Raw genomic sequence first — 12,832 nt, forward strand, 5'->3', positions numbered from 1 at the left:
AATTTGATCTTTTGTCAGATTTTTTTCCAGATCTTGTACACATGAACTTATCTGTTAACATACTTCATTTCAATCATGTATGCATTAATTTGTTATTTATCATACTTCATTTTGGCAATTTCATTTGGTACTTATGAATTGCAAGAAGTTTTTACAGCCATTCCAACTTACTAATCCATAAGCAATCTTTTTGGAAATATATATACATTTATTTATTTATTTATTTATTTGAAAAAAATACTAGCACTCTCATGCACCCAAACATAGAATGTTTTGTCACAGATTTCTGTAGAAAGCAAACTCTAAACTTCTGAAGATGTCACACAGTTTCCGATATGCTGATTTACAAGCTGTATTTCCATTGTTCCTCAAAAATAACAAATGCTTAAGATCTTGATTTTTGTTGCTTTTAGATTAATTGTTTGGCTTGGAAGTTTTGGGAAGTCTCCAATGCATCCATTCCTCCCTTCTTCTTCTTGGTGCTTCCGTAAGTTGCATCTCCCTGTATCTGAAGTTAGCACACCTGTAGCAGTGTGTTTTGAGTTGTTCTTCTGAGCACTTTTTTTTTTTTTTAATAAGCTGCAATTTATAATTTTTGATGTTCAGACTCATCTCTGAGGTTTTCTGTCCCCACAGATATTATGGGTGTGGATACTGGCATCTGATGGTCAGGTGTGCATTCTGAGAACATTCTAATTCTTTTGCAGGATTGAGTACCTGGAGCACATTTCAGGCCCTCTGTGTGTCCCTTTCATTGAAAGCCTTGGGAAGACTGAGATGGACCTCTTGAGTCCAAGCTTTCACAAAAAAGAAACTGTGCTGCAGAAAGTGCAGGAATGCTTGGTAGGTATTGGTAGGTGGGTCAGTGGTGGAGGGGGGGCTGCACACAACCCAAACTCATTGAGAGTGGCTGATCAGCTTTCTCTTTGTTTATTGTCATACGGTGCATCACAAAGTTATACTGCCTGCTTGTAGTCTCCAGGGTGCACAAAGATACTCCCGGTCTCCTGTAGATAGACATCAGCTGGAGACACTGGCTCTCCTGCTCTGTATTGGTGCAGTGAAACTGTAGCTGATGGGCCTGGCAAACCAAAAGGCAGTACCATAGCATGGCAATTCCTTCATCACAAGCAGCAGCAATTTAAGACTGTAGCATCACTTAAAGAAATGCTGCAAATCTTCATGTTTCAACAGAAATGCTTTTCTCGCTTAGGATGAACTGTGCTTACTCCTTTATACAGGGTTCCAAATTAGGTTTGCTGCCTAGAAATACTGGAAAAAAATACACATTTAATTTAAATATTTTAAAGAACAATACAAAAATGGCTTGTTGGAAATACCAGTAGATCTGAATCCTAAGACTCGGTTATTGTCTTTGTTTAAAGTACAGCAAACAATGTGTGGCTTTCTGGATTGTACTTGTCTATAGGCAGTGATATGCAGTTTTACCAACTCCTAATTTATCCCTAACAGAAGCCTGGTGTCTGTTAGAGTTCAAAGATTCCTGTTATGCCAGAGATACCAAGAGGTGCTTTTGAAACAGCTCTGCAGTGAGGATTTGTTATAGATCAACATAGAGAGTTCATGTATTTTTCATGTAGATCAAAATAATGCCTCTGTTTGTAATTTGTTCTCCTGGAGAAGAGAAGGCTCAGGTGGGATCTTACCAGTATAAGATCACAAGGGCACAAACTGAAATACAGGAAATCCCCAGTAAATATAAGGAAAAGGCTTTTGTTACTGAAGGGTGTTTGAACACTGGGACAGGTTGCTCAGGGGGAGCAAAATCCAACCCAGTGAGACCCCAGGCAACTGGCTGTAGCTGACCTGCTTTGAGCCCAGGGGTTGGACCAGGCAATCTCTAGATTCATCCAGAATCAACCATCCTGTGGTTCTGCTTGCACTCATTGCTGCACTGCATTTCATACAGAGATGTCAGTCACCGTTTGCATTGAGTTTTCTGTCTCACCTGTTTGTATTCTTGTATTTTCTTTATGCACTGTTTTGATTTTGCTATTATCTGCCTAAGGAAATATTTTTCAAAGAAAAATGCCTCTGTGTGCATTACAAAGTATTCTCAGGAAATATCTCTGACCACAGTGAGGTGGTTGGGACAGCCTGACCCTGCCAACCCATTTGCAGCTCCAACTATTGCCACTCCTTCAGAGCTGCTTGTGGCACAGACAGCTGTACCAGGAAGATTTTGGGATTTCTGCTCATTTTTTAAAGGAAAGCTACTTTTTGATGCAGCTTTGAATATTCATGTCCTTGTGCACATGAACCAGCCCTACAATCCCTGGTCTTTTGGATAGAGAAACTCTGCAGAGTAGAGTTCTGTGGTAACAGGAGCTTGTGGCCCCGTTGCCACACAGGGCCATGGGAGGACTCTCCTGGCAGACAGAACTGTACTGATTCTGCACTTACTGAGTGGTCACCTGGAGTCTGTGGAGGCATTTTACATTATATTTTATGTGTGGCTCAATATGAAATAAACAAAGAATGCACTAGAGCTCAACAAGTGCTTATTAAATATCGCCAGTTGTGGTGGTAAGAGCAAGAAGTATAATGTGGCTTCAAGAGAAACTGTAGATTAAGTTGCTGGTGCAAACTGTAGTGTCTTTGTTCCTTAAAGGGTCACAGAGCTTAAATGTGTTGTGATGCAGTTGAGTGATACAGGAAAAGAGCCAAGATTAGCTCCGTCAACAAAGTAAATGCTTCTTGTTTCAGAATGGCTCCATTGCTGATGAATATGATGTTGACCTACTTGGAAATCTAATCTGCCACTTACCTCCAGCTTTTCTACATGGCAGAATGTCTCTGAAGGCAATGGAAACAGCCCTTCATCAATTCAAACTCTGCCGACAGCTCAGCCACGAGCAGAAAGCTGAAATTAAATACAAACTCCTTGAGTTATATGGGTAAGGTATTAGGTGTAGTACCTTGCTTCTGCTGACAGTTAAGGTATGCAGGGTATTAAGGCAGTGCTCTCTGTTCACAAGAATTACACTTCTGTTCAGGTGTGTAATGTGATAACTGTGGAACAAACTACAGCCCAAGGGACGTCCTGAACAAGTAAAGTCCTAGAGGAAAAAAGAGAGATAGCAAAATGGTTGAGAAGGGGCAGGCATGAAAAATCTCTGGTGTGGCAAGAGCTGGGAGTTAATGGTGGAGTATGGCACGGGGAGCTGAAGAATTCTCACACTTGTGCACTGGTTTGAGAAGAAAACTGCAGGCACCTGTGGCAACTGGAGAGCCAGAAGACGAAGCAGGGGGATGTATTCGACCAGTTGAAACAACAGAGGAGAGAGTGTTAGATATCATTAGGAGAACCACGCTACTGTATCAGCCATGCCAAAAACAAAGCTGTCCTCTGGCAAGAATGTAACATTTCTCACTTGCATACGAAGAGATGTCTGGCCTCTGAAGGCTAAGATTGAACACTTAGTTTCCAAGCATCCCTTTAGTCCCAGTCTGTCGCTTGGGTACTCCCGGTTATTTGAGTTGCTCATTCAGCTTCCTCCTAGTTGTCAGGATTTTTCTGGTTACAAGTTTTTCATCATTGATTGCAAGCATTCTTCATTAATAAAATGTTCTAAAATGTTTTTTCAGCTCTCCAAAGAACTGGACAGCTGAAACAACATTAGATGTTGGACCATTCATATCTCAGCTGTCAAAAGGAGAACTGAATGTCCTTGCTGAAAAGGTATGTTCTTATTCTATCGTTTCAATTTATTAAACATTACGTTTGAATTTGTGTTTATTAGTGCTATAACAGCCTAGATTAGGTAACCTGAATGTTAAACCAGGTAAATAATTATTTTGGCCAGTAACCATGCTTTTATCCGCTCACACATTTTTTCCTTCATCAGAATTTCTGAGATTTCTTCTCCATTGTAGGCAATTATTTGCACGTATACAGTGACAATTGCACACTGTCATGTAGTAAAAAATGTGCTGTGTTTAAAAGGATGCAGACACAAATATTTTTAGAACTGTATTCTGAGTAGCATTATTTCCTCCATTCCCCTGCCTTTCAACCAAATAAGTTATGTTTCTTATCCTGTTAATAATGGACTCATGTTGATCAAATCAGCATTTACTCATGTGGCCCTTTGCCCAAGGGCCAGTTTGGCACACAACTATTAACAACAACTAATAGCCTCAGCACTGTATCTTGTAGTTTCTTTGCCCTCTTTAGTTCATACAATCTTACGACTATTTATGTACATGGATAAACTCTTCTGGAAGAAGGAATACATTATTCTGCAGAAATATGTGAGCAGAGTCATCAACTTTTTCTCAGGAGTTAGTGCTTATAATTGACAAATAGAATAGAACTCATAACTGAGAGGGAGGTGTCCAGGAGGGCAGCGTAGAGATACCAAAGCATCACAAAAGCCCTAAAGAAGATGAACAGGTAAAAATATTTCTCCTAATTTGACTAGTCCCTATCCTCAATTTTTGTATTTATTTGACAAATTTGAAGTAAGGAAAATAAAGTATTTTCCATGTTGTACATTATGAACAGAGGAGTTTGTTCTACACAGTGAGCAATCAGGCAGTGCCCAGATGTTGCCAGAATCTGAGAGGGTGTGGTAGGGGGAGAATCTCTCAGAATTTACTTTGTTTTTAGTACTTTTTTCCCTAAACAGCTGCTGCTAACTTTTCAGAAGCTTGCTAAACATCTGCAAGCAGAGGAAGGAGGCTGAGCTGTTACCGACCTCCATTTAGCTGATATCTGCACACATCTCTCTCCAAAATGATTTCCTTTAAAAGAAAAGTTTCTTTTTGTTCCTTTTGAAGTTTCCAGATATCGTTTTGCGAATAGCAAAGACAGTCGGACCACTTTCTTCAGCCGAAGAGCTTCTATCAACTGTATTTGAATCTGTCTTCAATGCCACTGCCAGCACAGAACCAGATCTCACCACACCAGGTGAGTGTTTTACCTGGGGTCTGTGCAGTGTCAGAGTGCTCAGACTGAGTTTTTGTTTTGCCTTGATTTTCATATGCATTCTGAGGACAACGGAAATGAAATCACTCAGTAACTTAATGGCCTACTCACATCAATGGCAAGTCTTTGCTCTGCTGCCTGTAGTCATTTGATGCACTGATCAATTGCTGAAACACTTGATTTCAGTGCTACATTGCAAGGTTAAGTATCTCCTGGAATGCTTGTAAGATTATTTGAATTGGGGTTTTTGTTGATTTTTACCTTTTTTTTTTTTTTTTTTTTTTTTCTTCTTTGCAATCTAAATGAAGCTCCTTGAATTAAAAAGCTGAGGAAGTGACAAGTTACTGTTGTGCCAAAAGATAATGCATAGTTAATCCTTTGCCAGACATGAGCATATGTTGACTCAGCTGTTCTGAAATCTGACATTGGTTGTGGCACTGTGTTTTGTTATAATCTAAAATTTATTATCGATCTGCTAGAATCTCTGGTGACAAATGGATCATTTTCTTTGTAGAAGGTGCATACTTTGACTGTATTCTATTACAATAATTCTTTCCCTTATCTTATATTCACCCATGCAGAATTTTTAAGCCATTTAATCTTGTGCTGTGGAGAAAAACCTTGCTGTGGGGGAAGCTTCTGCAAGTGTTGAGCACCCAGCAGTTTCAGGGAGGCTGGTACTGGCTACCATTGAAAACCTACCCATCAGTTCTGCCTAACAGCACAAGACCAAGCTCTTAACAGGCCCCTGTGACTGCATGGAAATCCTCCCACTTATATAGCAGCAACTCTGGATAATGGCTGTGGTATTACTTACAGTGCTGTATTCATATACAGGAGACAGCATTCTACAGCACTGTATTTTTGCACTGGCTGAACAAAACCGTGACCTCTATTGATCAGAGGAGTCATTACAAATTATCATGCTCTAAAAAAGCAGGATCAAGCTGATAGAGTAGCAGAGTCCAGCTATATGGATCAAATTCACTCTTCTCTGCAGTAGAAAACCATCAAATCGTTAATTATTAAAACATTTATGTCCTTACAGATGTTTCTTTAGAACTTGATCACACCACCACCAATCCCAAATACTCTAATCAAGCTCGTGTCCAATACAGTTGCAGAGCTGTCTCATCTGTATTGCAATATAAACCCGCCAGTGAAGCTAATGGTGTTTGTGAGAAGATAACAGGGTTCCAAGGCTGCTCACTCTGTGCTCAGGGTGTGATGGTGCAGCTGGGAGCGGGCCTGGAAGATGGAAAATGTAGGAATTGTTTGTGCTGGTCCAACAAGAAATGTTTCTGTTCTTCAAGCATGGTGTTGAAGTTGGGTTGCCAAGCATAATCTCCACACAGCTCACATCGTAGTTTCAGTAAGGAATTAAGTTTTATGGCTGGTTTCTAAATTACTGAAAAATGCGGTGTTAGAAGAATGGCTCTAGGATAACAAGGATGCTCTGCATGATGCCGACCTGCTACTTAACATCTCCTACAGGTTGTGAGCAAATAGTTATAGCAGAAATAATTGCTAGTGACGGTTCATACATCCATGCTTATATCAAGGGAAAAACAGAGGTGATGCTTATGGCAAATTGGAGCATTCGAGGCAAAATTCAGGAACTGTATGTCTGAGATGCTACCAGAAAGCAGCAGCAGTGGTGGAAAAAGAATTCAGGTTGTTTAACTCCCAGCACTGAGATGTTATAGCACGTTATCTATGTAGTATGTTCTTCATCAAACTAGATATAATTATTTAGGAAAAGAAAGAATGAAGAAACATCAGATACTGGAAGCGAAGCCAGGACTCTAATTAGTATTTCCCTCTGTAACTGTGCCAATGTATCTGGTGCATTGCAAATAACAAAATCAATGTTTTCCTTTTCCAAGAATAAAAAATCGAGGTTTTCATGACTTGGGGAAAGGAACTGCACTGGGCAGTATTTACATAGGAAAAGCTGACCTTTTACAGGAGGGGAAAGTGAAACGATGCAGCTTCACAGGAAGGCACCTACAGGGAGAGCAGAATGTCAGCTGGCGCAGTGCAAACTGAACAACATTTTTGTTTGCTCAACAGATTCAGTCTTTTCAATGTTCTACCCACTACTGCAGCTTCCTTTGATGCAAATAAATCCCTCCTCTGCCTGCCTTCATAGTGCAAATCTACTTTATACATCCTCACTTCAGTTTATTTATCTGGGGAGCTCTGACGCAGCATCTGTGGAATTCTTACATTTTACTGGTGATGGCCATATAATCTCTACATGTCTTCAGGTTTGGTTTAGATCATCATTTAATAAGGTTTTCCTAAATTAGTGCCAGGAGAGAGAGAGCAGTAAGCAAGCATGTTAGGGCTCTAATTTCTGCTTTCTATCAAAATGAGAGGTAGATTACACCAACAAAGACCAGGATTTGTTAAAAAACACAGTGGAAAATCTCTCATTTGATCATGCATGGGGCCGGAAGCTGCCCATAAATCAGATTTTTAAACACAGGTCATCTGTGCTAACAGTTCTGCTGTAAGTGAGACACTCTCTCTCATTCCTGACATTTTAACAACTCACTTGACATGGAGGACAAGCACCATGCTTCTGTGACACATCCAGTTGCTGTCCCCACCTTGTTTAAATGTCAGGCGAGTTTTACAAGCTGTATATCCCTGTCAGGGTACTTCAGCATGAAGGGATTTCTTGTGTCTGATACTTTCCTGTTGAGCTGGATTCAGAAACAGACTGGTTGGATGTAGAGGAGTTCATTCAGCTGCAACATATAAATATGTTTCAATTTTGATTTTTCTGAGCAGCATTAGAGCTGGATGGAGACTTCCACTGAGGCCATCTCAGAGACCTGGGTTTGATTCCTTAGGCAACTGGTCTTGAAAAAAACTTGGAAGATCTCAGTTGCTCTCAGCATTGTGTGCCTTCAGATTTTAGTTTTATTGTAGCATCCCGTATTGTAACAGTTCTGAAATACGTGCTACTCCTATTTTCTTTTCCATTGTGCAGTGCCTTTGAAGGACAAAGAATGTAGTTGAATCTCACAAATTAGACAAATTATAGTTTTATATCCAAGATATCAATGATGTAAATATTTAAGAAAATTATTTCATTGCAAGATAGTTAATTAATATTACACTGGTTGCAGTTAATTCATAGTCCATAAGACTCCTAACTCTTAAATCTTCCTATTGAATTTCTTTATTTTGGTCTCTTTGAAAAATACTCCAACTATCTGACTTCTTTTCCCTCAGGTTGCCTGGGAACCAGAGCCCCTTCTTCAGATGAAATTATTAAGTTAGCAGAAGCCAATGTCTACTGGTCAGCTCAGGAACTGAAATGCATGGATGCAGGGACTTTCGACAAAAATGTAGAACTTCTTGGGACTGTCTCCAGTTTTAACAACTCTCAACTTACGGCCTTGAAGGAAAAAGCCAAGCAGGTAACTGTCCTGTATGTAAAAGAAAATCTAATCCATAATTTATCTTTCTGCTATTGAGCCGTATTCTGAAGTAGCTGTGCTATGGTGATGTCCTACTTCTTCAGGATTATCTGTTGCTTATTAGAAAAATAACATGAGAAGATTATTGTTTTGTTTTAGAGTTAAAAAGCAAGTTGTTCTGAACTACTGGCTGTCATTTTTGCTTTTCAATGGCTTTTCAGTTGCTTCCTTCCCACTTTTCTTTTATAAATGAAAAAAACAGCAATCTATACTGTAGGTTGTTGGTTAGCCTGCAGAGGATTCAGCTGAGAGCGTTCAGTTGCCTACATTGAGAGCCAGAGATGAAGAGGTTAGCATGCCCAGGCTGTCTTCAGCTTCATATCACCAGTATCTGGTAGAGGTTGTCTCCCCTCTGCCTCCATCTCCCCCTGTCTAGCTTTTCCTGAATCCCATTGTGTCAAAATGATGCAATGTTTTAGAACTCATTTTTAGGTTCCACTGGATTGTTATGACAGAACAAGGTTAGGAAGTGTCTACAAGTGCAGTTAGCTGCAAGTAGGACAAGTGCAGATGCTTGGAGATCTGAAGACTGTGACAAAGTGAGCCTGGACAGCATCTTTGTACAGTGGCAGTTGCAGCCAAAGCAGTGGAGCCTTGGGAAGAGGATCCAGAAATGCAGTTTTTAGTAGAGCAGTGCATCTTTTAAAACTCCAAAATTACAGATGCCTGAAGAGAAGGGGCACTAACCAGGTGTCTGACCGTGACTCTGCAGCTGTGTCTCTGCTGTGACAGGACAGCAGCCCACTGCATCAAATACATGTTTCCATCTGCCTCCCTCTGTCAACACAAAGGCATGTGGGTGGAAAAAGGAAAAATAAAAATAAATCTAGAGGATGATAAAACTAATGCTTATCTGAGATGGTGGAAACTAAAGTATTTTATAGAGTGTTGCATAATAGTGTGATTACAGAGTGTTATCTGCTCTAGAGAAATAGTCAACAAGTTGATGTGCTCCTGTATTCAACTCAAAGATGCACAGGTCTGTAGTGCTCTGAATTTTGTCTATTTGGTCCATGTGAGTACTGGTGAGACAGACTGCTGCTACACAAGGACAGACTCTATATATTAATCTGTCAGATGCAGCATGCTATTGCACTCAACTCCAAGCATGAGAAATTGGTACTGGCAAAGGAACTACAGCTCTTTGAAATTATTTGCAGAAGATGTTGTTATATTATTAACTAAAGGGCATCTATGATTAAAGGTTTGATTAAGCCAGATTTAATTTCTCCTAAATTGATTTATTTCCTCTAAAATAAACTGCACGCTACTTGTGGCCACAAACTAATTCAAAAAAGTCTGGTTATCAGATTGTGTCTTAATGAACGTAAGCAGCTTAACTCACTTGGAAGTGGAAGGTCTCCAGACTCTGTGATAGTAACAGATGTATGGTTTTGTAGTCTCTAGGTGAATGAGGACAAAGGAGATGTTCAGTTTTCATACACTGTGTTATTTATACCATTATGTCTGAGATTTCTTCAGCACGGATAATACTATTTATGAAGCTGCTCAGATTCTGTATTTTATGACCTAGATCAGGAAACAGGCACACAACATTTTTAACTCTATGTGTTTCGTGTATCTCTTAAGCTAGAGAATTAGTAGCATTAAAATTGAGGTAATGCTTTTTACTGTGTCTTTTCTTTGGAGAAGATTGAAGTTTCCCAGACTTGGGCTATTTTCTGTTTCCTTATGACGCTGTAAAACTGCCATAAAAGATCTAGTGGATACTCAGTCAGATGGTGAGGGTCTGGTAAAGGCTCCCTTAAACAAATCCTTACCCTGAGAGTCATAGTTGAGACAGAACACCTCAACAGTCCTGGGGCATCGCCAGGGTGCACAGTCAGCACACAGCCTCCAACTCTGAGGGGAGAGCATCTTATCCCAGAGGTCTGGCCCTTTGTGTTCTGTGAGTCGTTGAGCAAACACCAGCTCTCTGAAAATGGAAAAAATATTTGCATGGAGTAGTCAGCTTATCCCAGGACTGTGCTTTTATGTTCATATATGGAGTTGTTTGCACAATCACACATGAGAAAACTCCCCTGTACTGACTGACATCATGCAGAGCTGCTCAAGTATCTGAGACCTTTAGCTCTTGATGGCCATTCACTATTCCAGGCTGATCTTTTCCTGAAATTACAGCTTTCTTAGGCTGGTCTGTGACAGCTTTTAAACCTGTACTGTAACTGTACCACAAATAAAGCTAGAAGAGGAACTCATCACTATCAGTACGTGGATTTTGATATTTTAGATAAACTAACTGTTATTACTTCAGTACCCACCTTCACAATATCCCATCTCTGCCTTTTGTTTGTGAAGAAACATATAGCAGGTACTGGGAATTTTAAAAAGAAGTGTTTGAGGAGTGGTGTACATAGAGGAAGATTCACAATGATGTAACAGATGTTATAAATTAATGAATCTGTTCTAAAGGTTTGGGGATCGCTGCTAGGCTGGAAGAGCTACCATATTGTTTCTCTGGGGCACATTGCACTGGCACTCACTGAAAATGAAATTGAAGAGCTAGATTTACATTCAATTGACACCATTTCTGTCCTCAGTCAACAAGCAGAATGGACTGTTGCCCAGGTAAGCATGTTACTGAATTTACCACTGAATGTATGTCCTTCGGGATTAAAGTCCTGGGACTGCTTAGGAAACCGATACAGCACCCCCTACTACTGTCTGCTGGTTGACTTCAGCTGAGGCCATCACAAATGAGAGCTGGTCGGCCAGCACTGATATCTGCCTGGTTGTTGGCTTCCCCACTGAGATGGCCAAGAGGATGTCAATGTCAATCAGTATTAATTGTGGTGGTGACCAGTATTCCTTAGCTCTTGCCCACCAAGTAATAAAAGAGGTCCATAGCTTCTCTCACACTGGTCCCTGGAAAGATGGTGCTGGTGGAAGATGCAAGCCTTTTGTCACTAAGAGTAATCACTGAAGAGGTAGTGTGCGCCCCAACCCTAGCATTCACTGCCCTGGAAACCTAAGTTGATAGCAAGTATGCCACTTGGATGCTATGTTCCTTCCATCTTCCTTTCTTTGAATAACTTCTGATTACATCAATAGATTTTCATATTAAATTGAGAGAAAGTGTCAGTTAAATAAGGCAAGACAACCTGATATTAGAAAAACTAAATAATTCATATTAATCCTGTTAATTAACTTGCACTTCTTTCTAGCAATTTAACTGAATTTGGCAGCTCTGTTAGGCACTTCAGTGCCTGTTTCCTGTAGGGAGATAGTCACCTTTGACCAAGAGAAGACATACTGAATTCTTCTAATGCGTTTGGGAAGAGGCTGTGAAAATGCTCTCCTAAGTGCCTCAAAAAGGTGGTGCCAGTGCTCCTCCTGAACTCCTATTAATTACATTGGAGAGGCTCAGGATTACTTATGGTCCCTTTGTAACACTCCATAGCTTCCAGTATGAGTTTGGGCTTCAGGAAGCAAAATCTTCAGTTATATATACTCCATTTGCATGTAATATCTTCTTATTTCTGCAGGCAAGATCTATTTTGCAAAGTTTTCTAGAAGATTCTGGGCAAACAATGAGCACACTAAAAAGCTTTGATTTAGTTGGATTGGGAGCTATTCTCTGTGCTCTGAACTCCACGGAAATCATGTCCATAAGGACTGCTGAATTCAGGTACTGCATTTGAAACATAACGGAATTGTTCATATCTCTATTGATAAAATGCAAACTTGTTTTCCTTTAAGATTTACAGTGCCTGAAGGGCTCTTTTTGCATTCTAAACACTTTAAGAAAGGCAGTAGCCGCTACAGAAAGCATACAGTGTCTGTTTAAAATACATTCATTGTAAATTTCCTCTGCCATTTGTATCCCACCATTCAAGCAATGCACTACAAGACCTTGCAACCTACTGTAGGGAACCTGCTTTAGCAGAGGGCTGGACTAGGTGATTTCCAGAGGTCTCTCCCAAATTCAGTGATTCTGTGAAGCCTGGGTTTTTGCTCCAAACATTAAACATTTGCTTGCAACGTTTGTACATATATTTTAACTCAGAAGTGGGTTTATGTTCTTGCTACTGCAGACTATATTCCAGGCACTTTTAGTATTTCATGTGATGGCAGCTTGTCACATTAACCTTGTCTTTTGCAGTGCCGCTGTTGCAAGAATTGGCCTCTTGCTGTGTAGCACCCCTGTACTGAGGCAATTTAAGAAGATAACAGAGTCTGTGTTTGGAACTGCGACCAGCTGGAATGGCTCTGTGTTACAGGAAATTGGTACTATAGCAGGTAACAAATTTCAGGCTGCAGATGGTGATAGTTGTGAGGCAATGTTATTAAGTGTTGAGTGACAACTTCGCGTAGCTGTGTGTTTTTCTAGACTGGCAAAATGAATTTCTTCCAGAGAGGAGTCACC

At 40.2% G+C, this 12,832-nt stretch overlaps 1 protein-coding gene across 5 annotated transcripts in view; it reads left to right on the plus strand.

Annotated features, from left to right (window-relative positions):
- OTOA (otoancorin) overlaps positions 1-12,832 on the plus strand; it is a 32,913-nt gene that overhangs the window by 14,036 nt on the left and 6,045 nt on the right. For all 5 annotated transcript variants that reach the window (XM_015877040.2, XM_015877039.2, XM_015877041.2 and 2 more), the window contains 9 exons: positions 414-487; positions 708-843; positions 2,728-2,918; positions 3,610-3,703; positions 4,804-4,933; positions 8,198-8,385; positions 10,879-11,034; positions 11,952-12,094; positions 12,569-12,705. In XM_015877040.2, coding sequence (XP_015732526.1) covers positions 414-487; positions 708-843; positions 2,728-2,918; positions 3,610-3,703; positions 4,804-4,933; positions 8,198-8,385; positions 10,879-11,034; positions 11,952-12,094; positions 12,569-12,705 — 1,249 coding nt within the window. The remainder of the gene's footprint in view (positions 1-413; positions 488-707; positions 844-2,727; positions 2,919-3,609; positions 3,704-4,803; positions 4,934-8,197; positions 8,386-10,878; positions 11,035-11,951; positions 12,095-12,568; positions 12,706-12,832) is intronic.

The sequence above is a fragment of the Coturnix japonica genome, chromosome 14 (assembly GCF_001577835.2).
Source record: "Coturnix japonica isolate 7356 chromosome 14, Coturnix japonica 2.1, whole genome shotgun sequence".
Classification (NCBI taxonomy): Eukaryota; Metazoa; Chordata; class Aves; order Galliformes; family Phasianidae; genus Coturnix; species Coturnix japonica.